Source organism: Nerophis lumbriciformis, linkage group LG13, assembly GCF_033978685.3.
Source record: "Nerophis lumbriciformis linkage group LG13, RoL_Nlum_v2.1, whole genome shotgun sequence".
Lineage (NCBI taxonomy): Eukaryota > Metazoa > Chordata > Actinopteri > Syngnathiformes > Syngnathidae > Nerophis > Nerophis lumbriciformis.
Window position 1 is genome coordinate 29,097,179 of NC_084560.2, and position 24,638 is coordinate 29,121,816.

The 24,638-nt window shown below is 37.8% G+C and overlaps 1 protein-coding gene across 3 annotated transcripts in view; it reads left to right on the forward strand.

Annotated features, from left to right (window-relative positions):
• The first annotated feature begins 1,632 nt into the window (after positions 1–1,632).
• myo16 (myosin XVI) overlaps positions 1,633–24,638 on the forward strand; it is a 257,282-nt gene continuing 234,276 nt past the window's right edge. Inside the window, exons 1-3 of one of the 3 annotated variants that reach the window (XM_061971135.1) lie at positions 1,669–1,756; positions 5,237–5,276; positions 13,705–13,847. Coding sequence is in view for 1 of the 3 variants with exons in the window: in XM_061971132.1 (XP_061827116.1) it covers positions 1,654–1,756 (103 nt within the window). In the remaining 2 variants the exon portion in view is untranslated. Of the gene's footprint in view, positions 1,757–5,236; positions 5,277–13,704; positions 13,848–24,638 lie in introns of all 3 variants that reach the window. The other 2 variants (XM_061971134.1, XM_061971132.1) reach the window with 2 other exon arrangements.

Consider the following 24,638-nt stretch of genomic DNA (forward strand, 5'->3'; position numbering starts at 1 on the left):
GTTATTACAGTATGTCTCTATATAATTTATTTTTATTTTTTATTAATTTTGGCCAAAGGGGGCGCATTTCAATTTCTTACACACACACACACGTTATTACATATGTTGGCCAGAGAGGGAGCACTTCAAATTTTTACACACACTTGTTATTTCATATGTTGACCAGAGGGGGAGCACTCAGTCAATTTGAAAAATCCCTCCTTTTTGGGACCACCCTAATTTTGATAGATTTCACCACCAGGGGTGCAAATGAGACATTCTTTATTAAATGCAATGTTTTTTTTGTATTGGGACCATGATGTATGTCCTAACTTGTTCACCGGTCCTCATATGGAAGGTACTTTTCCTTGTTGGTGTCTCAAGGCGGGTAGAAATACAAGAACCCACACACACACACACACACACACACACACACACACACACACACACACACACACACACACACACACACACACACACAAACAAACATTATTGTGTTTGTTACCTTCTTGAGACCCCCGAAAAATGCCTACCTCTTTAGGACCACCCTTTCTAGATATATACAGATTTGTATTTACGACATTAATAATATATACATACTATGCAAATATAAAACAGCTTGTTGTGAAAAATTTGTTGGAATTTCACAAGAAAAAGGTCACAATTTCACAAGAAAAACTTAGAATGTTGGCAGTATTATAATAAATGTCGTCATTTTAACTCAACGCAAGTCAACATTTTACAAGAAAAACTGAACATTTGTGCAATACTATGATAAAAGTAGGAATTTTACTCAATAACAATCACAATTTTACAAGAAAAGCTTAACATATTGGTAATTTTATGAAAAGAGTCCACAATTTTATAAGAAAACGTTACCATTTTGGCAATATTATAATAATAATCTGAATTTTACTTGGTTAAAGTATGACAAAAGTCATAATTTGACTAAAAAAATTTCACTATTTTACAAAAACATTTTTACACACACTTGTTATTTCATATGTTGACCAGAGGGGGGAGCACTTTTAAAACCGACACACAGTCAATTTGAAAAATCCCTCCTTTTTGGGACCACCCTAATTTTGATAGATTTCACCACCAGGGGTGCAAATGAGACATTCTCTATTAGATGCAATGGTTTTCCTTATTGGGACCCGATTTTGGCCCTAACTTAAACTTGTTCACCGGTCCTCATATTGAAGGTACTTTTCCTTGTTGATGTCTCAAGACGGGTAGAAATACAAGAACACACTCACACACACGCACATGGGTTGTGAGAACCACACTAACTGTAATCAGTGTCAAACCTGTGACTATTAAAATAGACAGGCTATTAAATTAAGGCCAACATATGGTACTGTATATAAAAAACAGCATAATAATTATTCATTTGTTATTTGTTTGAATTACAAGCGGTATAATGGACGGATGGATGGATTATATTATTATTATGGTGGTTGTAAATTTCAGTACACTGCATTATAAGGACATATGTTCCTAATATTATTCAATCATCTCACGGATGATTGAATAATATATTTAAACCACGCAACAACAACAAAAAATCTCACAAAAAATGTGTGTTTTTTAAACTCAAAACGATGTTATTATTTCCTAGCACAAGCTACCGTATGTCAGGTCGATCAATTAAAGGCTGTCACTGTCGCAAAAATGTCACGTGACATCATTTTACCGCAGGTGAATGACATCAGGTCGAAATTCATATTCGAATCATGTCACGGCGCTCGATTAAAAGGCGGAATTCCAACCACTGGTGAGTGTTTGCAGTATCTTTTATTCGTAATTCGGAAAATTTCACGTCACGAATGCTCGTCTGTGTGTCGAATTGATCGTTGAACGTATCGAGGCTATTGTGGATGTTTGCGCACGCGCAGCTGTCAAAGTTACGCCTCAACGTGTTAGTTTAATAATGCATTAAAAGCTTTTTTTAAAAAATGTCATTTATGTAGCAAGATGTCACTTATGTACATAATTATGTTTCAAATTCACTTGCTTTGGTACTCTGGCGTATAGCCTTACATTTTTAACTGTAAAGAATGATTATTGCGGGTTAAGCCATACGCATGCGCAACCAACATAGTACAATACAATTCAATGTGTTCAGATCAGAATACAATAGACAAGAACACAACAAATCTAAAAAGGTGTAGGAATAAGGCAAGCTTATTTAATCCAACACCTGGCCAATATTAAATGTTTGATATATCAGGCACTGTTCTCTAACATTTGCTTTATGTACAGCATGTGCTTATACTGTTCCTTAAACTAAATACATATTTGCATATTATTTATGATCCTCACTAATTACATTCTATAGTTTGAGTTCACATAGAGATACATTGAATGCCTTTAATGTTGTGTGTACATACAGATGTTTTAAACAGTTTGTTTATTCCTGACTTTATAAACAACCCGTCAAACATACAACAACAAAAGCATACATCAGCGTTGTCTTACAGCCGTGCAGCAAGTGCAAACTTATTTCCTAGCGCGGTGGTCAGCAACCCGCGGCTCTAGAGCCGCATGCGTTTTAATATATTTTCTGTAGGAGAACGAACATGACACAAACATTCCTAATTGTTATAAATCCCACTGTTTGTTATACATGCTTCACTTATGACAGTATTTGGCAAGCACCCTTTTGTTCTACTAATTTCAGCAATCCTTGAACTCATCGTAGTTTGTTTACATGTAGAACTTTCTCCGATGCTGCCACAGAAAGACGTGTTTTATGCCACTCTTTCTTTGTCTCATTTTGTCCACCAAACGTTTTATGCTGTGCGTGAATGCACAAAGGTGAGCTTTGTTGATTTTATTGATTTGCTGGAGTGCTGAGAGGCATGTTTGGTCAATCCATGATTGCAAGCTGATCGATGCTAACATGCTATTTAGGCTAGCTGTATGTACATATTGCATCATTATGCCTCGTTTGTAGGTATATTTGAGCTCATTTAATTCCCTTTACTTATGTCCTCTGTGTATTTAATTTGTGTTTGCATGTCTCATGACACATTATCTGTATGTAATATTGGCTGCATTTCTGATAGTTGTTTGTGTGCCATGTTGTTCCAGACCACAGCAAACGTTACCCAGCTTGCAAAGATTGTAATAAATCCATTAGAAGAAGACAGCCTGCCGTTTCCTTAAACTTGGACACACACATCTTTACCTTTGGCCATTCTGAGCCAGTAATTTCCAGAAGTTATCTCATCCTGTGAGAAGCCTCCATTTTACTAATGATTTCCCAATGTTGCAAAAATGTGTAGAATGAGAATTAAAATAGAACATTTCTGTCAACGAAAATTTGCGTCAGCCTTTGATAGTAGGCTATTATAGCTAATATAGACACTTACATCATCTGTTGTCTTCATTATAACACTTATATAAGGCTTTTAATTTTTTGCGGCTCCAGACAGATTTTTGTTTTGTATTTTTGGTCCAATACGGCGCTTTCAACATTTTGGGTTGCTGACCCCTGTCCCAGTGTCACGGTTAGTTGAATCGTTTCTCGTCCAACCCTCTCTAAACGCCGATCACCGGCTTTGAGTAGGGCTCCGCCATCTGCGATGGAGGCGTTTTGTGTGAGTAAGCACATGTAAAATGTCAATTATTGAATAACAGGGCACTTCATATGACATTTTTCTGCTAACATATTTATAGCCCCTTCCTGCTCCGTCACTGATAAGAATAGGATGGCCAGTTTCCCTTGAAATTTTCACCCCCGTGGTGCTCTGCGTTAGAGCTGGCCTGGTAAGTAGTTGTACTGGGTTTGAAACACGGCCTGTGATGTGTCAGGAGGATATGCAAATTTATATTTTAGTTATGTTAAATTTTTTTTATTTTGCACTATAAAACTTTTCTTTTTTTTTTAACAATTTCTTTCCATTTTCCGTTTAGGTGCAAAACATGCATCAAAGTGTATTAAAGTTTATTTAAAAGTATAAAAAACTATTTAGCCAGTCTTGGCCGTGGTAAAATGAATCTGCTGCGGAATTATTGAAGGAAATGCGGTACTCAAGTGGCTTTAAAGCCAATGCCTTACTACACATCGACCCGTATTTAGGGATTACTTTGATCTGCTGCCCTCAGCCCAAGGTAATCACGCTGATCCAGGGCTCTGCAGCCGAACTGGCAGCATCAATGCTCGGATTTATCATTTAAGGACAATCCTGAGGATTTATTTCAGAAACAAAAACGGGGTGACCCAGGCTATTCGCTTTTTGAGAGCTTAAGACAACACTAATTATTATTATTATTTGGAGGGTCACTGTCGTCAACTGACCAAAGTCTGTTTGTATCATCTCAGAAATAGTTCTAAAGTGAGAAATTTGCTGTCAAAATTGGATCTAGAAATGATCATTCACGCATTCATTTAATCTCGTATTGACTATTGCAACTCTCTTTTCACTCTTTTCAACAAGTCAACGTTAAAGAGACTTCAGACGGTACAAAATGCAGCTGCCAGACTCTTAACCGGTGCACCCACAACAGCCCATATTACCCCCATTGTATCCAGTCGTCATTGTCTTCCAGTTAAATTTTGCATTGAGTTTACAATTTTAGTCCTGACATTCCGTGCATTGCATGATGGGGCCCCTCAGTACATCACTGACTTGCTATGCCCCTACTCTTCAGGGCGCAGCCTCCGATCTTCAGGCCAGGATCTTCTAAAGATCCCCAAAACTCGTTTTTAAAACCCATGGAGACCTGGCTTTCTAGGCTATAGCTCCAGACTCTGGAACAATTTTCAGCAGTCCCTCCATGAGCTTGACTATGTTGAAACTTTGAAGAAACATTTGAAACTTCTCTTTTTAGTAAAGCTTTTAGTTAATGCACCTTTTAACTATCAATTTTAATCCACTTTGTATCCTTTTTATGATGTTGCTGTTTTAATTGAATTGTTGTTTTACTTCACCTATGTTTTGTACAGCGCTTTGTGATTTTATCTGTGAAAAGTGCTTTATAAATATAATGTACTCACTTACTTACTTGCTTATTCTTGATCTGAGAAGCAGAGTGAGAGCTTTTATTCAGTTTTTTTAACGGGGTCGGTCGGAATAATATAAGCTGATCTATAATTTAAACGCTTGAGCCTCGTCCTGAAATGCAATCATGATGAAGCCGTAAGGACATAAAAAACAGATTGAAAAGTTCAGCTCTGGTCTTACATGTTAACATTTTAGCCTTTTCCATTAGCTAAATGAGTGCCCCTATTTTTTTTTATTTCCTGCAGGTGAAAGCTTTGCCAGACAGCATACTTACTTCAGGGTTGAGTGAGTATTTTTTTCGTAAATATCGACGGCATTTCATGCCATGCCCTCCAACTCTTACCTTACACAGAAAAACAACAACAACTTACTTACTTTCTATGTGCTTTTTAAGTGAAGTCCCACTCCCAACGGCCATGCACAGAAACACGCAGTAGTCCACGTGATTTATGATGAGAAAACGTCACAACTTAAATAACATTTGAACTATTAGCAGGATTGCTCACATTCTTTTCCACCCTGGTCACTTAGCAGTTGTTGCTTGGCAGACTTCACAGGCAGACACCGACAAAAAAGGAATTACCGCATTGACACAAATATAAGATAAGTGTGATCAGTGAAATAACTAATACTGTAGATCAGGGGTGTCAAACTCAAATACAGAGTGGGCCAAAATTTAAAACTGAACAAAGACGCGGGCCAAGGTTGAACAAATTAACCTTTTAATAGGGACCCAAACAAGTTTTGCATTAAATATTGAACAAGCAAGGCTTATATAACTTTATAGTGACATGCAAAATCGAGTTTCAAATAATAATAATAATTCAAAAATATCAATGGCATATCAAATACAATTTAAATAAAAAAATGAATGCCTCTTTTCTATTTGCAGCCTTAAGAGGTAAATATCAACATTAACTTTTTACACAGGCTAATAAATTTGAAAATAAAATAACAATGAATAAACCAACGAATCAGGACTATAAACTGCTCAGTTTGCAACACACTGATGTAATCTGATATGCCCAAGCCAGATACCTGCCATCTTTTCTTGGATACTAGTTCATTAATGTCGGGACTCAGGCTTTGAACTGAGGCAACCTTCATTATCGAACGAAGGTGTTCATCAGTCATTATATCTCGTAGCCCACCCGGACCACAGTCTTGGGGCGTGCCTTAAAGACACTGCCTTTAATGTCCGCTATGAGCTGTCGTCACGTCCGCTTTTCATCCATTCTAACAACGTGCCGGCCCAGTCACAAGATATGTGCGGCTTCTGTATGAACACACACAGGAATGCAATGCATACTTATTCAACAGCGATACAGGTGAACACACACAGGAATGCAATGCATACTTATTCAACAGCGATACAGGTCACACTGAGGGTGGCCGTATAAACAACTTTAACAATGTTAGAAATATACACCAGACTGAATCCACACCAAACAAGAATGACAAACACATTTCGGGAGAACATCCGCACCGTAACACAACATAAACACAACAGAACAAATACCCAGAACCCTTTGCAGCACTAACTCTTCCGGGACGCTACAATATACACCCCCGCTACCACCAACCCAAAAAGTAGCGTGTGCTTTGTATTACCTGGCCAACGAGGGAAGACTACGAAAAACAGCGAATGCATTTGGACTGGCAAAGCAGACCGTATCAGTTATTGTCCACCATGTATATCGCGGACTCAACGTCTAGGTCCAGAGTATATAAAGTCAACAAAAACGAATGGACAATGAAGGTGAAGGCAAAAGAGTGAAGAGTGTCCTGACCAGATATCTAGATCCCTAGTTTGATTGATGTAAAATGTTCTTTATCACATTGTTTACTTTCACATGTCCATTAAATATTTGATTCATTTATGATGACTCAGGTGGGATTCACTACAATAGGGCCCCACAGTACACTGGATTCCAGTTAATTGAATTACCACAACACTGGATATTGTTCAGATAAGTTCAATTTAGTTTAAGAACTTGCACACAAAGCAACACTGGAGGTGACTAAGACGTGCGCATTTTCCGCGCATACGTACTAGGTCGCGTTGCGCCGGCGGACGGCATTGTTTGTGTGTGGACAAGGATAAGGTTAGGTGGCATATACCCTGTATAACCTTAGCCGGCTTAAGTTTAAAAGCAGCCTCACGACTGTTTTCTTGGAAAAATAATACTATCTTATATTCGGTTCAGTAAGGTACTTCATGCCTCATTGTATTTTTTCAAATATTGACATGCGTTATGACAGATTTTATGTGTCAATTTATAGGTGGCAAGCTACTATTTATTTTTACTATTTATCGGTTTGCACTAATAAACCTGTAGACGCTGAACACAAAACGATCTGACATTCTCAGACTTTTTTCCGAATGAAAAAAATACTATCTTGTGTTAAAATAGATAGTAATGGTGAAGTGCAAATAGAATGTAAAAACAATGACAGCAGACCAAATCAAATGAAAGCCCAGTTTGGCACAGTTGTTGATTGCTGGTTGAAAATGTGTTGACATAAAGAGTCTACTGCCAGTAGAAGAACAAACCACGTCAGCTCCATCCATGCGTGCATCCACACACAGACCTCCACTACTTTCTTACGGTGTCCTTGCTCCAGGCTGTGTTTGTCCTGCTGGTGGCCACCATATGCAGTTAGGACGGTAGCATGAGGGAAAGTCTTAAGGGGATTAGCGGAGTGGGCAAGGAGGCTGGCAGCTGCAGGTGGTGGTTGGAGTTGGAGGGGGTTGGTTTGGACCGTCTTCGTTCTCTGCACATCTGCTCGCTGCTCCTGTTTCCCTCCTTTCTGTTTTAACCAGACTACTTCCCTTTCAGTCTATTGTTTGACTGTTTGTTTGGCTCAACTCCCAACACACACACTCTTTCTTTCTCTCTCTCTAAATTGTACATTAAGTCTTGTGTCGCACATTGCCACTAAACTTGTATTTAGGTTAGGGTTATTTTCCTATCTACAAATAGAATAGAAAAGAAGAAAAATATTATAAATTTGAGATAACACTCTGTAATATAACAAGAAATAGAGTTGCACTATTTGCAGTGCTTTTTGTCAGAAATAAGGTTGTATTATTATTATAATAAAAAACAGTAATTTGACAAGAAATAAAGTTCCATTATAAGAACAAAGTTGCAGTATTTTTGCTCGGAAGAAGGTTGTAATATTATGATAAATTAGATTTTTAAATATGGATGGCGAGCAAATGTCAATATTAAAAAAAATTTAAAAAACATTTTCTTTTTTTCTTTTTTTTTTATCATAACCAAACCAGCCCCAGTTCCTTGTGATTATCACACAATATTACAACTTTCTCCTTGTAATATTGAATCTTTTTTCTCTTAAAATTATGACTTTCAACACTATTCCCCTATCAACAACTTTTTAAAAATAAATTATTCTTACTTTATCTCTTAGGTTTCACTGTGAAGTACTTTGGGTATCTTGAAAGGCGCTTTATCAAATGATATCATCAATATTATTATTAGTAGTAGTATAATTTGGATCCTTTTAAAAACACTTTCACTTGTTTCAAATTGTATTTGTTTTATTTACTTATGCATATAATCCCTTGAGAGAAATTAAATGTATCTAACTTGAAAACCAAATAAAAATATTTTTGTAGCACTATATTGCCTAATTCCAGTTTTTCTCCTAACTTTTGTTTAACTTGAACAAATAAGGCTAAATTACAGTAAGGAAGGATTTCGTTTTCAAGTTGATACCAATACAGATAACTTTTTTTTCTTGAGACCAATCCCGATAAGTTATATTTATCTATTATTTGTTGAATTTATATTTAACTGTCGTTTGTGCACGTCTTTCTTTCCGGTTGATTTTGGGGCAGCTTCATTAGCAGTAAGAGTCTTTGTAGACTTTCAAACTAATGTTGTAGGCTGGCGTTTCAGGCGGCTGATGAGGTTTTGATGTGTTGAAGCTTAATGTTTTTTTTCCGTCCTCGGGAAATGTTTGCAGAACATTTGGTGCACACAGCACGCAGATTCTTTTTTCACGAGGTAGGAAAAAAGGAGCGCTTGATTTATGCACTGTAACCCACCAACAGTACATTAAAGTTTTTACTAGAGCTATTTTTCTTATTATTTATCGGTCGGACGTCGTTTTTCCTCATATGGTCCTGATAATTATCTGTGCGATATTTATAGTGCACGCCTAGTTACTATGAATATTCCATATTGAATGTAATATTTTCACTAAAGCTCCAACAATTTATCAATTTATCAAATCGATTAGAAAAAAGCTTCGATTTATATTCTGCTGCTTTGATTAATCGTTTGTGTAAGTAGAGCTGCACGATTAATCGAAATCAAATAGACATCGAGGTTTTAATTAGTGCGGTAACTAACAGCAAGAGGCTGAAGTTATTTTTTTTTCGAGCCCGGGGATCGAACCCAGGACCTTTGTATCTAGCAGTGGAATTAGCTGAACAGTGACCCCTCAGAGACGAGAGCGGGCACCACCAACACACTCACAGTACAGAGAGCCTCGCGACTCGCCAGTGAGAAGTGCTGCTAAGTAACATAAATTAGGAGGAAAAACTTGAGAATATAAAGCAGAAGGTCTCGTTGTGGGAATATTTAATCTACAAATAGGATGGGTGATATGAGCCCATCAACACGGACGAACGAGTGAAAATGCTGCGATCACATGATAGCAACAAACAAAAAGACAACGTCCAACCTCATTTTTCAAACTAGGAAAAAAATGCACTTTAAGATGTACAATATTTATTTAGGTAAAATTTTTGCCTACAGAAATCAGTCCATTTTATTTTTTGTTAGTTTATTTATTTAGGGTAAAAAAGTTATTAACCTTCCAATGACAGTACCGTATTTTTTGGACTATAAGACGCACTTAAAATCCTTTCATTTTCTCAAAACTCGACAGTGCGCCTTATAACCCGGTGCGCCTAATGTACGGAATAATTTTGATTGTGCTTACCGACCTCAAAGCGATTTTATTTGGTACATGGTCAAATGATAAGTGTGACCAGTAGATGGCAGTCACACAAGAGACATGTGTAGACTGCAATATGACTTAAGTAAACAACACCAAAATTTTACATATTCCATTGAAAATATAAAACATTACACACGGTGCTCCAACATCCATCAAAATGTTTTAGTGCGACTTTGGTAAGCTATGAAGCCGCACCGCTTGGTGGATTGTACTGTGCTTCAACGTACGAGTATTATTATGGTGTGTGTTTATAAAGTAAGACATATTATCTGGTGTTTTGTTTGGCATTATTATGCAAAAGCAACTTTTATTACCTTCTGGTACCTGCTGATCTGTATTTGGGATCTGCATAAGTCCTGAAAATGTGCGGCGCACGTCCGCCTTTGTAGTCGGTGACGACGTCGTAGTCCTTAAGCTTCTTCTTTTTCTCTATCTTCTTGTTATGGGACACTCATCCTCCGCTGTTGCCATTTCTAATATAAAGTAGTGTAAAGTTCTTACTTATCTGTCAATAAACTCGCCATGAAAGCGTTAAAACATACCGGTGTAGTGAGTTTACATTATTCACCCAAGGACCTTTAGTTATTAGAGAGTTCCGGTCGAACTTTTTTTCACAGGACACATTTCCGGCGCTGTTGCACTAGTGAGCCACGGATGAGGAGATGCTGCTCCGTTATTGATTGAAGTAAAGTCTGAATGTCATTAAAACAGTTAGCTCCATCTTTTGACACTTCTTCCACTCCCGTCCTTGCACGCTACACCGCTACAACAAAGATGACGGAGAAAAGACGGTGCCGAAGGTGAGCCACGTAAATAAGACCGCCCACAAAACGGCGCATCCTGAATCGACTGTCAGAAAGCGGCTTGAAGATGATCTGTAAAACATAATCTATGCAACATTTTGACCAAAGAAGCACCACAAGGAAGTGTTTTACATTTGGAAAAAAAATTAAATAATATGACCCCTTTAATGCGCCCTATAATCCGGTGCGCCTTATATATGAAAAACGACCTGACTAGACCCGATCATCGGCAGTGCGCCTTATAATCCGGTGCGCCCTATGGTCCGGAAAATACGGAATGGTAAACAATTCTACAGTAATGAGAAATACAATTTTAAAATAATTTTGAATGGTTAGTTGCATTATTACATTACATTACATTATAAACACTGTATAGTTTTAATGATTTATTTCTTCATTTAAAGAGCATGATGTAGACAAAATACAGGTAAAAGCCAGTAAATTAGAATATTTTGAAAAACTTGATTTATTTCAGTAATTGCATTCAAAAGGTGTAACTTGTACATTATATTTATTCATTGCACACAGACTGATGCATTCAAATGTTTATTTCATTTAATTTTGATGATTTGAAGTGACAACAAATGAAAATCCAAAATTCCGTGTGTCACAAAATTAGAATATTACTTAAGGCTAATACAAAAAAGGGATTTTTAGAAATGTTGGCCAACTGAAAAGTATGAAAATGAAAAATATGAGCATGTACAATACTCAATACTTGGTTGGAGCTCCTTTTGCCTCAATTACTGCGTTAATGCGGCGTGGCATGGAGTCGATGAGTTTCTGGCACTGCTCAGGTGTTATGAGAGCCCAGGTTGCTCTGATAGTGGCCTTCAACTCTTCTGCGTTTTTGGGTCTGGCATTCTGCATCTTCCTTTTCACAATACCCCACAGATTTTCTATGGGGCTAAGGTCAGGGGAGTTGGCGGGCCAATTTAGAACAGAAATACCATGGTCCGTAAACCAGGCACGGGTAGATTTTGCGCTGTGTGCAGGCGCCAAGTCCTGTTGGAACTTGAAATCTCCATCTCCATAGAGCAGGTCAGCAGCAGGAAGCATGAAGTGCTCTAAAACTTGCTGGTAGACGGCTGCGTTGACCCTGGATCTCAGGAAACAGAGTGGACCGACACCAGCAGATGACATGACATGGTTTGGTTTGCATTTCCTTTGGAAATCGAGGTCCCAGAGTCTGGAGAGGAAGACAGGAGAGGCACAGGATCCACGTTGCCTGAAGTCTAGTGTAAAGTTTCCACCATCAGTGATGGTTTGGGGTGCCATGTCATCTGCTGGTGTCGGTCCACTCTGTTTCCTGAGATCCAGGGTCAACGCAGCCGTCTACCAGCAAGTTTTAGAGCACTTCATGCTTCCTGCTGCTGACCTGCTCTATGGAGATGGAGATTTCAACTTCCAACAGGACTTGGCGCCTGCACACAGCGCAAAATCTACCTGTGCCTGTTTTACGGACCATGGTATTTCTGTTCTAAATTGGCCCGCCAACTCCCCTGACCTTAGCCCCATAGAAAATCTGTGGGGTATTGTGAAAAGGAAGATGCAGAATGCCAGACCCAAAAACGCAGAAGAGTTGAAGGCCACTATCAGAGCAACCTGGGCTCTCATAACACCTGAGCAGTGCCATAAACTCATCGACTCCATGCCACGCCGCATTAACGCAGTAATTGAGGCAAAAGGAGCTCCAACCAAGTATTGAGTATTGTACATGCTCATATTTTTCATTTTCATACTTTTCAGTTGGCCAACATTTCTAAAAATCCCTTTTTTGTATTAGCCTTAAGTAATATTCTAATTTTGTGACACACGGAATTTTGGATTTTCATTTGTTGCCACTTCAAATCATCAAAATTAAATGAAATAAACATTTGAATGCATCAGTCTGTGTGCAATGAATAAATATAATGTACAAGTTACACCTTTTGAATGCAATTACTGAAATAAATCAAGTTTTTCAAAATATTCTAATTTACTGGCTTTTACCTGTATCTGAGTCTGTCTGCATACAGCCAAATATTTTTTTAAGTGAATTATTTTATATTGTGTTCTAGCGTGTGGCACTTTCAGACAAGAATGTAACATGTAACATTATTCACTTATTTTTGCCGTTTTATGTATTTATAAAATATAAAAATTGCCAATGGAATCGCAATTTTGGAGAGAAAAATCTCAACTCGTTTTTTTCTCAAAATTGTGCAACCCTAAGTAACTTTGAAGGTTATGGCAAGCAACAAAATAGTTTACCCTAAAATATGCATTGATGCTATAATGTGTGTTTTGTCTGATTAATCAAACTAACTAATCAACAGATTACTCAATTACTAAAAGCAACGATAGCCACTCTAATTTCCACTGTATTCTTGAAAAAACAAGACTTTCATTCAAATAGTGTTACTTTGTTTCTATATTATCATTGTCTATTATTACAGTATAACTTTCATCCCAGATATTTTTCCTCTTAAAATTATATTTTCTCTGTCATGAAAATCACACTTCATTCTTATAAAAACATTGACAACCTTGCTATGTTCCATTTATTCTCATGATGACATTTTCTTGGATTCCCTACACACTTTCCTCCTTTCCCTGTCAGGGGTTGCCACAGCCAGTCAATCGCATGAATGCTTTTGGCAGAATTTTTGCGCCGGATACATATCCTGACTTTTTCTCGGAAATTGTCTGACTTTTTTGGCTAATATTATTATTAACATTATTAATTCCAGTGTGGTCATAATACTCCTTCTGTATATCACAACACATACTTATAAAGTTAACTGTTGTTCCAATCTCCTCTCTCTCTTCTCTCATGACTTTTAACCACCCCCACGACCCCCCACCCCCATCAGTCCGCCCAAACTGGCACACTCCCCTTAACACCCCTCCCTCCCCCTTGTCTCTCCTCTCAGAGTCTATCTATCCCTCTGATGTGTTGTCAGTAGAGGATTGGAGTCAGAGAGTTGTGCTTCTTCTCTCACCGCATTGGATGTTCCCCCTTTGGCTGGAAAGTAATCATCGAGAAGTAAAAACAGGCGCCGTTACCGTAAGTAAGGTATGTTTGTGTGTTGTGTCCGCGGGCGATTTTTTTTTTTAGTTTTCATTTAGCTCTACGTCAAATTTCAAGAAGTCACTTTCCAGGCTTGCCAGTGATTAATTTCTCTTCTTTTTTGTCCTTAAACATGTCCACAATGCAACTGACACTCTTTAAAAAGTGTTTGTTGTGTTCACTGCCTTGCATGATGATGTTTGATTTTTTAGATATTGCACGTGTGTCGTCAGGCAAACTGAACACCAAAAAGAGCAAAACACACACACACACTTGTGGTGGGGGAAATAATACATTTTTAGATGCATCGCAATTCGGACATGGTTTATAGAATTCAGTTCAGTTCAGTTCAGTTTCAGTTTATTTGGAACATGCATGCAATACAATGTAATGCATCACACAATTCCAGTTGTTTCATTACAGCACGTCCGAAAGGGAGTAGGAAGAAGCAGAGCTTATTCAATCCTACCCCTTTTTATACCATAGTAATTTTATCCAATTTCCTTGTTCTCTGTAACAGAACAGTGAACAAATAAATAATAGATAAATAATATACCATAGTAAGCATACAAATATTAAATACATAAATAATCTTTCTCTCAATAAAAAAAATAAACGGCTGTTCTGTGTACTTTGTGAACACTTGTAGTTTGAACAGTCTCTTAAACTGAATCATATTGGTGCTTTGTTCGATTTCTTTGGTTAATCCATTCCATAATTTAATTCCACATACAGATATACTAAAGGTTTTAAGTGTTGTACGAGCATACAAATGTTTTAAATTAGATTTTTCTCTAAGGTTATATTTCTCCTCGTTTGTTGAGACGAATTGTTGTACATTCTTGGGTAGCAGGTTATAGTTTGCTTTATACATAATTTTAGCTGTTTGCAAATGCACCAAATCGTTGAATTTCAATAATTGTGATTTAAATAAATAAAGGGTTTGTATGTTCTCTATATCCAACATTATGTAATATTCTAATTGATCTTTTTTGTGACACAGTTAGTGAATGAAGCGCACATTTGTAGTTGTTTCCCCATAATTCTACACAATAACTCAGATAAGGTAACACCAGCGATCAGTAGAGAACATGAAGTGATTTTTGATCTAAAACATGTTTTGCTTTATTCATTATGGATGTTGTTTCTTGCTACTTTAGAATCGATTAGTAAACGTCAATAATCGATAGTCTATGGATTTATTGTAAATAAAGTAATGCAGACAGTTCTAAAATGTGGCTGCAGCAAGCCACCTTACTGAGAGATTCGATGAGCTCCTTTACTATCGGGCACGTAGGGTCCAGTTTTGCACACATTTACATTAATTTAACAAATGAGGGAATTAATGTACCTTTTTCTTATTCCAAATGAATAGGGTTTTTTTTAAAGTTGCAAGTGATAAATGCTTATTTATTGAAACGAAAATAAACTTAAAACTGCATAAACATACATTAATTAAAAATGCATCAATAATCGATTTTTAATCGAATCGTAGTTCCTGAATTGTGAGGTGCCCAAATATTTCCACCTCTAACACACAAACACGCACACTCTCTCTCTCTCTCTCTCTCTCTCTCTCTCTCTCTTTTCCAAAAAGCCTGCAAGGCTGTGTGTGTTTTGTGTGTGTGTGTGTGTCAGCTGGGGAAATCATCTCACTCTCAGAGGACCTTGACGGTGTGTGGTTGCATGATGCTGGCAATCGGATGTAGCAAGACGAAACAAAGATGTAATGTAAGGAAGTAGGAAGGACACATACAAAAGGGAGTGTGTGTTGTCTTTACTCCGCAGGCAAGCATCACTGGCCAGCACTAACTCAGCTTTTGTTTCACAAGAGCTCACAGATGGGCTTATTCAGACCGCGTGTGTTTGCGCACAAGTGTGTGTATGGCGGGGGCTGACTACTTGCTGCAAATGTGATGTAGCTCTACAGTGTACTTACTGGACACTTTATTAGGCACCCTTGCACAGGTGTCAGTTGGGCTCCATCAAAATTGTGTGTGGAGCCAGATAATCCGTTTTGACTGACACTGTCAGGCAGGTTATGTTTTCACGGTTGATTCCAGTTTTCCCTCATGATATGTGAACTCCAGGGAACTTATTGTACTACTGAGATCGGTAGGTTGTGAGTTCAAACCCCGGCCGAGTCATACCAAAGACTATAAAAATGGGACCCATTACCTCCCTGCTTGGCACTCAGCATCAAGGGTTGGAATTGGGGGTTAAATCACCAAAAAGGATTCCCGGGCGCGACCACTGCTGCTGCCCACTGCTCCCCTCACCTCCCAGGGGGTGATCAAGGGTGATGGGTCAAATGCAGAGAATACTGAAAAAGTCTTGTCTTTGTCCATGTGATGTCAGATGAAACAAACATTTAGCTGTTTGGTCATAATACCCAGCAATATGTTAGGAGGGAGAAAAGGTGAGGCCTTTAATCCCCGGAACACCATTCATACCGTCAAGCATGGTGGTGGTAGTATTATGCTCTGGGTCTGTTTTGCTGCCAATGGAACTTGTGCTTTACAGAGAGTAAATGGGACAATGAAAAAGGAGGATTACCTCCAAATTCTTCAGGACAACCAAAAATCATCAGCCCGGAGGTTGGGTCTTGGGCGCAGTTGTGTGTTCTAACAGGACAATGACCCCAAACACACGTCAAAAGTGGTAAAGGAATGGCTAAATCAGGCTAGAATTAAGGTTTTAGAATGGCCTTCCCAAAGTCCTGACTTAAATGTGTGGACAATGCTGAAGAAACAAGTCCATGTCAGAAAACCAACAAATTTAGCTGAACTGCACCAATTTTGTCAAGAGGAGTGGTCAAAAATTCAACCAGAAGCTTGTGGATGGCTACCAAAAGCGCCTTATTGCAGTGAAACTTGCCAAGAAACATTGTAACCAAATATTAACATTGATGTATGTATACTTTTGACCCAGCATATTTGGTCACATTTTCAGTAGACCCATACTAAATTCATAAAAGCACCAAACTTCATGAATGTTTTTTGTGACCAACAAGTATGTGCTCCAATCACTCTATCACAAAAAAATAAGCGCTGTAGAAATGATTGAAAACTCAAGACATCCATGAAATTATGGTCTTTACAAGTGTACGTAAACTTTTGACCACGACTGTATGTCTATTTTTTTTAATCAGCTTGGAAGTCAACCCATGTCTTTGGCGGTTCCGTTTTTTTTTAGATTCAGCTTCTTACACGATCATGACCCAGTGGCTACAGTCACAATATGAAACCTATTGTTAATGTAATACTTTTCAATCATGTACTGTACTGATAATACCTTTTTAATATACCGTTTTTTTCATAGTCTGGCCGGGGGAGCGACTAATGTGTGAAATTATTAACACATTACCGTAAAATATCAAATAATATTATTTAGCTCATTCACATAAGAGGCTAGACGTATAAGATTTCATGGGATTTAGCGATTAGGAGTGACAGATTGTTTGGTAAACGTATAGCATGTTCTATATGTTATAGTTATTTGAATGACTCTTACCATAATATGTTACGTTAACATACCAGGCACGTTCTCAGTTGGTTATTTATGCCTCATATAACGTACACTTATTTAGCCTGTTGTTCACTATTCTTTATTTATTTTAAATTGCCTTTCAAATGTCTATTCTTGGTGTTGGCTTTTATCAAATAAATGTCCCCAAAAAATGCGACTTATACTCCAGTGCGACTTATATATGTTTTTTTCCTTCTTTATTATCAGTGTTGGGACTAACGCGTTACAAAAGTAACGCGTTACTGTAACGCCGTTAGTTTCGGCGGTAACTAGTAATCTAACGCATTATTTTTTATTTTCAGTAACTCAGTTACCGTTACTACATGATGCGTTACTGCTTTATTTTACGTGACTTTTTATGTAGTATAAAGTGTGTTTTATCGGAGCGCTGCTGTGTCATCGTTCTGATTCTTCTTGTCTCTCAAGCCGGAGAAGAGAGAGAGACATGCGCTCTGTGTGGGTGTGTGTGCGTGTGAGTGTGGAGAGGGGGGGGGCGTGTCTGATCATGGCGGAGCCAGAAGTCGAGTTTGCTAACATGGAGATATTTTCACTACTTTTCTTTTGTCGAGCACAAAGAAAAGAACATTTTAGTTAAATGTAAATTGTGCTTTGGATCAAAGATCCCATCTACTGCCCAAAACAGCAATTCAAATCTGCTGAAACAAGCTACATAAGCAACATGCTTCGACGAAGCTAGTAAAGAGAGATAGAGATTCTGATGCCACTTCACCTCCACCACTTAAGGATTAACTCTGCCTCTTCTCATCATTCACCGCTGAAGGCACACACACTCTGTCAATCAATGTTCCCTCTAATAGTTCATGTGTGTGAGCAAACGCAAAAACTCCCTGAGCATTGAGTGGAGCCCATGTGAGCAACTTTAGAAGTGCACACTGTGGCTACACCAGCAGCACACCTGTCCCAAATCTGACTAAATAACAAGTTCAATCTCCATCCATCCATCCATTTTCTACCGCTTGTCCCTTTCGGGGTCGCTGGAGCCTATCTCAGCTGCATTCGGGCGGAAGGCAGCGTACACCCTGGACAAGTCCCCACCTCATCACAGGGCCAACACAGATAGACAGACAACATTCTCTTATTATTATAATCAAACGATAGCAGTCATTTCCATTTCCAATATAAGTGTTTAGGCCCACTTACAATGACAATAACAACAAATATTGTTTTTCATGAACTGTGTACTTGTATTGTTTGTCTGGGTGGAGGTCCTGCTTTGGAAATAATTGGTACCCCTTTCAGACATTGCATTTAGTTCCCATTAAAACATTCACATGTTGCACAATGAGATATAAGCAGGGGATCATGTGTACATTCCTGCAACTTCCTGTTTGTAAAAAATATATTTTTATTAGTATTTATTTAATATACTTACAGCATTTAATGATTAATATTTATAAATTAAGATTCCTAATAAATGACACTAGAATAAGCACACATTTGATTGGTAAATCATAGTGTAACGACCTGGAATTACACTTTATGTGTGGTGTTGGAGTTATCCGACTTTTTGTGTGGCTGTAAACGCATCACTGGCTCAGTGCCATATGTGAAAGTGTTGGCGCACGTGAGAAAGAGCGAGCGGCAGCTGTTGATAAAACAAAGTTACTTTTGGTCTGGTTTGTACTGCAGAAAATGACCACTTTTGCTAGATATCATTTTTTTTACTAATGTTTTGGTGATGTGTTTATGGCCGACAATAAAGAGTTTTGCTCAGTAAAGTGATGGATGGAATTCATGTCCTCAAAGCGTCTCGACAGACGTTACAATATTTGAACAATGATGACGAAAACGGTTTTCTCTGTCGTGTCCGTGTCGTGTCGAAAATTGTTATGCGCTTATTTTTTTATTTGATTTTGTGCGTGGCATAGATTTGCCGTGCGCAGAGGACGCTTGAGCAGTGCACAATTGCACAGGCGCGCTCCTGAGAGGGAACGTTGCTGTCAATTCTCTTATATACTCTTTCATTCTAGACTTCTAGAGTGTTTGATTATCACATCACTCTAAATGTATAGACTATAAAGTTCACAAACATAAAGAGGGATCCTAGTGGGCCAGGCCAATTTTTCCTTATCTCTAAACTAAAACTGGGGAAATGTGGAGAGTCTTCTGGGCTTCAGACATGATTTTGTATCAGAATTACTTGAGGAAGAAAATGCCTGGTTAGGCTTTGTGTATGTAGTGTGTGCCTTTCTTGGTTTACATCTATGCTGTTATTATGCTGTTTGTTACTTATGTACGTTATGTTGCAGCTATTTAAAATAGTTTTGTCAATTTGTTCTGGCCAGAAACAAATTGGTCTTTGTAACATATCTTTGTCTTTGTGTGTTGTATGTAGACCACATTGCTTAGCAGAGTTCAGTGATGCAAATGCGTGTCAAGTTGATCAACACATTGTATTATTCTCCAGTGCAATAACAGTACTGAAATGAAGGCTAAAAGGGCATTAATGGGAGCTCTAAAAAAAAAAAAAAAAAAAGACAAAAAGAAGTAACTAAATAGTTACTTTTCACAGTAACGCATTACTTTTTGGTGTAAGTAACTGAGTTAGTAACTGAGTTACTTTTGAAATGAAGTAACTAGTAACTGTAACTAGTTACTGCTTTTCAGTAACTAACCCAACACTGTTTATTATGCATTTTTGGCCTGTGCGACTTATACTCCGGAGCGACTTATACTCCGAAAAATACAGTAGTAATATTTGTTCCAGTCTGTGATCATGTAAAACAGCTCACTGACTGTGTTGAAAGTATGAAGCCCTGCAGCAATAACAAATCCTAACAATGCCTCTTATTTTTTTTCACGATTTTAGTACTTCCCCCTGTGAAAATCCTTTGGTGAGGGCCATGTATGATTATAAAGGGGTCTGTTTGCTTTGATAGATTGCGTTTCACTGCGCTGATATCGTAGGCCAGACAGCTGAGTGGGCAGACAGGAGCAGTGAGGGGGTGGGATTATGAGGCAAGCCATCGGTTTGACTCACCATGAGACTGAATTACACACTATTTGAATGGAAAGAGGCTGTTTGGATCCCTGCAAGTTGGCTAGTTTTTGGAGACCAATGCCAAAAAGGAGGCATGACCCACTGTTTTTTTGCGGCTTGTCTACTTGCATTAGGGGCCAAGTGTTCGGATAGTGGGGTACATTTTTTGATTGTGTTGGCATTAGGGATGCTGAAGAAAATGATTGACATCCATATCGTGATTTTTATTCATCCCGATTCCAAACTGAATAATAACTTTTGAGAATTGATTAAAATAGATTTTGTTTTTTCAATTTGTTTTATTTTTAAGAACCAATTTTCCGGATTACAACCAATAAACAACTGTTATTGATACTGTTGCTTCCATAAATTTTTTTTAATTTTTTTATTTTAGTATTAAAGTTAAAGTCCCAACGATAGTCATACACACACACTAGGTGTGATGAAATTATCCTCTGCATTTGACCCATCCCCATGTTCACCCCTGGGAGGTGAGGGGACCAGTGAGCAGCAGCGGTGGCTGCGCTCAGGAATCATTTGGTGATTTAACTCCCAATTCCAACCCTTGATGCTGAGTGCCAAGCATCAATATTATGGTTGTATGTCTCAATCGCTTTGTAAATTTCTATCGTAAGTGTTGTAAAGGTTGGTAGAGCGGCCGTGCCAGCAACTTCAGGGTTGCAGGTTCGATCCCCGCTTCCGCCATCCTAGTCACTGCCGTTGTGTCCTTGGGCAAGACACTTTACCCACCTGCTCCCAGTGCCACCCACACTGGTTTAAATGTAACTTAGATATTGGGTTTCACAATGTAAAGCGCTTTGAGTCACTTGAGAAAAGCGCTATATAAATATAATTCACTTCACTACTAAAGCTGGAACTGGGTTGGCATTGCTAATTTTTTTTCATTAGCTTGATTAACATTCTGTGATTTTTGTAAATACAATAAAAAAATAAATCAAACATTTTAAATCAAAAGACGATTTATCAGCCATCACTGCACGTATAAGTTGTACGTCAGCAGCCAATAGGAGCTTTTGTAAGCTGTAACCTGTTTCGAAAAGGTTTTATTATAATTTAAATACCAAATAATTAGGGCTGTCAATGTTAACATGTGATTAATGGAAAAAAAAAAAAGTGTTATCTGAATGAAGATTAATCTCAGTGTTTGTCTTGACCGTCGGAAAGTGGCGTGCATTACACAGGCATTGATCACGTCTGTGCCCTTCAAAACAAACTCAGACGGACTTTAGATAAAACTGAGGTAATTAGTTGATATTCCAGCGACAAACTTTCTTATCGGCGCACATCAAGTTTAAAATAGTGTATCATCTTTAAGCTAAACATGAACCTGCTCGCATGAATGCTAAATAGATAGCAAACTGAGTTTACCTGCATTGACCACAGATAAATTAAACATTGCCTTTTTTAAATAACCAACCACCACATGTAGGACACTTAACATCTGTGAAGACCAAGTGCTGCAAGATATGGTAAATGGGTTATACCTGTATAGCGCTATTCTACCTTCAAGGTACTCAAAGCGCTTTGACACTATTTCCACATTCACCCATTCACACACACATTCACACACTGATGGCGGGAGCTGCCATGCAAGGCCCTAACCACGACCCATCAGGACCAAGGGTGAAGTGTCTTGCTCAAGGACACAACAAACGTGACTAGGTTGGTAGAAGCTGGAGATCGAACTAGGAACCCTCAGGTTGCTGCACTCTCCCAACCGCGCCACACTGATGTTGTTAACGTTGCCATTAACGACATCTAAAAAGGTAAACAAACTTGTTTGTTTAAACAACGGATTAAACTAAGGAAGAGTAAATGCAGATATAAATGGTGCACTATGTAAAGTTGTTTATGGTTGTTTCTATTACATTATTAATATACTGTACATCTGTACCTTGTTTGCTATATTATTGCAAAGACTTTCAAAATGTGCACTTAATTCTTACAATACTTGCTGTCACCAAGTTTTGAGTAAATTAATGCCTTGCAGTTCAGTAAAACATTTATAAAAAAAACATTCCTGTATAACATTCTGACTACAAAATTGCATTTGTATCCAAATATTGGGGTACTTAATTTATGAAAGCAAATAATAACCTGGGATTAATTATGAATCATCATAGTTTAAGAGTGTGATTAAAAAAGAATCACTTGACAGTCCTACAAATAATATATTACAATAATTGTTTTGAATGGTCACCCCAAGAATTGGAATCAAATTGAATCGTGGGGTGCCCAAAGATTTCCACCACTAGTTGGCTCCCACTTTGTATTGTCCATAGGGCTGAAACGACGCGTCGACGTAGTCGACGTCATCGGTTACGTAAATACGTCGAGGACGTTTTTGTTCGTCGACGCGTCGCATATTTACGTCACACTACCGTCATGGCGGAGCGCAAAGCAGACGATGCGAGCGGTGCGAGCGAGGGGAAAAAAGCACGCCAAAAGTCGTCAAAAGTGTGGGAGTATTTCAATAAACGGCCTAAGAAGAAACGCTACTTTTACTCCGCTACTTTTATCTACATTCAGCTCGCTACTCGCTACTAATTTTTATCGATCTGTTAATGCACGCTTTGTTTGTTTTGGTCTGTCAGACAGACCTTCATAGTGCCTGCCTTACTGGTGACGTTTCACTTCGTTCCACCAATCAGATGCAGTCACTGGTGACGTTGGACCAATCAAACAGAGCCAGGGGTCACATGACCTGACTGGCTCCGAGCTAACTTCGGGTGTTACCATTTAGTGGTCAATTGTACGGAATATGCACTGTACTGTGCAATCTACTAATAAAAGTTCCAATCAATCGATCAAAAGTGTGAAGGAAAAAAGACCCTTTTTTTATTTCAACCGTAAAGACTGACTGCACAGTTCCTGTCTTCACAATAAAAGTCCCGCTCCATCGCGCCTGCGCTTTCAAAATAAGAGTCTCCGAAAGCCAGCGCAAACAAGCTAGCAAGCTACGGAGTTTGCCGCCAATGTATTTCTTGTAAAGTGTATAAAAACGAATATGGAAGCTGGACAAATAAGATGCCAAATAACAACCACTTTCATGTGGTATTAGACAGAAAGGAGGAACTTTTTTTCTCCTCCATTTGAAAACGTGGACGTTACCAGCACTACTTCCTGATTCCAATCAATGCAAGTCATCAGAATCAGGTAATACACCAACTTATATTCTTGTCTTCATGAAAGAAAGGAATCTATATGTTAAACATGCATGTATAATTATTAAAACACCTTTAACATGTAAACAAAAACGGCAAAATAAATAAATATAAATTATATACTGTATATATCAATGTATGTATATATATATATATATATATATATATATATATATATATATATATATATATATATATATATATATGATATGTGTGTGTATGTTACTCAGTACTTGTAGTTTTTTCACAACATACTTTTTACTTTTACTCAAGTAAATATTTGGGTGACTACTCCTTACTTTTACTTGAGTAATAAATCTCTAAAGTAACAGTACTCTTACTTGAGTACAATTTCTGGCTACTCTACCCACCTCTGCTAATAATGTTGTTGTATGCACACTGTGTCGAGCGGAAATGGCCTATCATAGCAGCACAACAGCAGCGTTCTTGCCATCACCATCAACTAGTCAATCGTCCGCGTGAGTATACGTTGTCATCATTACACAAAAACATGAATGTGTCATTTGTATCTGCGTTGTAAATTCATAAACTAAAGCACCGTTTCGCTCTGAGAGGAGCGTTTGGCGTGCCTGTTCAGTGTTTACAAAGACGCGCTCCTCTTTAACGCTAACGTTAATTAGTTGTGCAAATACCTTTTACAACATTAACAATTACGTATACTATGTACAAACGAACAATTAACTTTCAATTTAATCATACTATCATTGTTGTGTTATTAAGCAAAATAAGCAAAAGTTTTACTTTTGTTGAAATGTTTACACTGTTGTTACAGAATATTTCGTTTTGCACTTTTTTGTATTGGATGTTTATCTTTATTTTTGCACATTTTAGCAAATAAGCAATACTTTTACTTTTGTTGAAATGTTTACACTGTTGTTACAGAATATTTCCGTTTTGCACTTTTTTGAATTGGATGTTTATCTTTATTTTTGCACATTTTAAAGCAAAATAAGCAATACTTTTACTTTTGAAATGCTTATACTATTGCAGAATATTAAGATTTGCACTGGATGTTTACTTTTATATTTGCACATTAAAAGCAAATAAGCTACTTTTAATTTT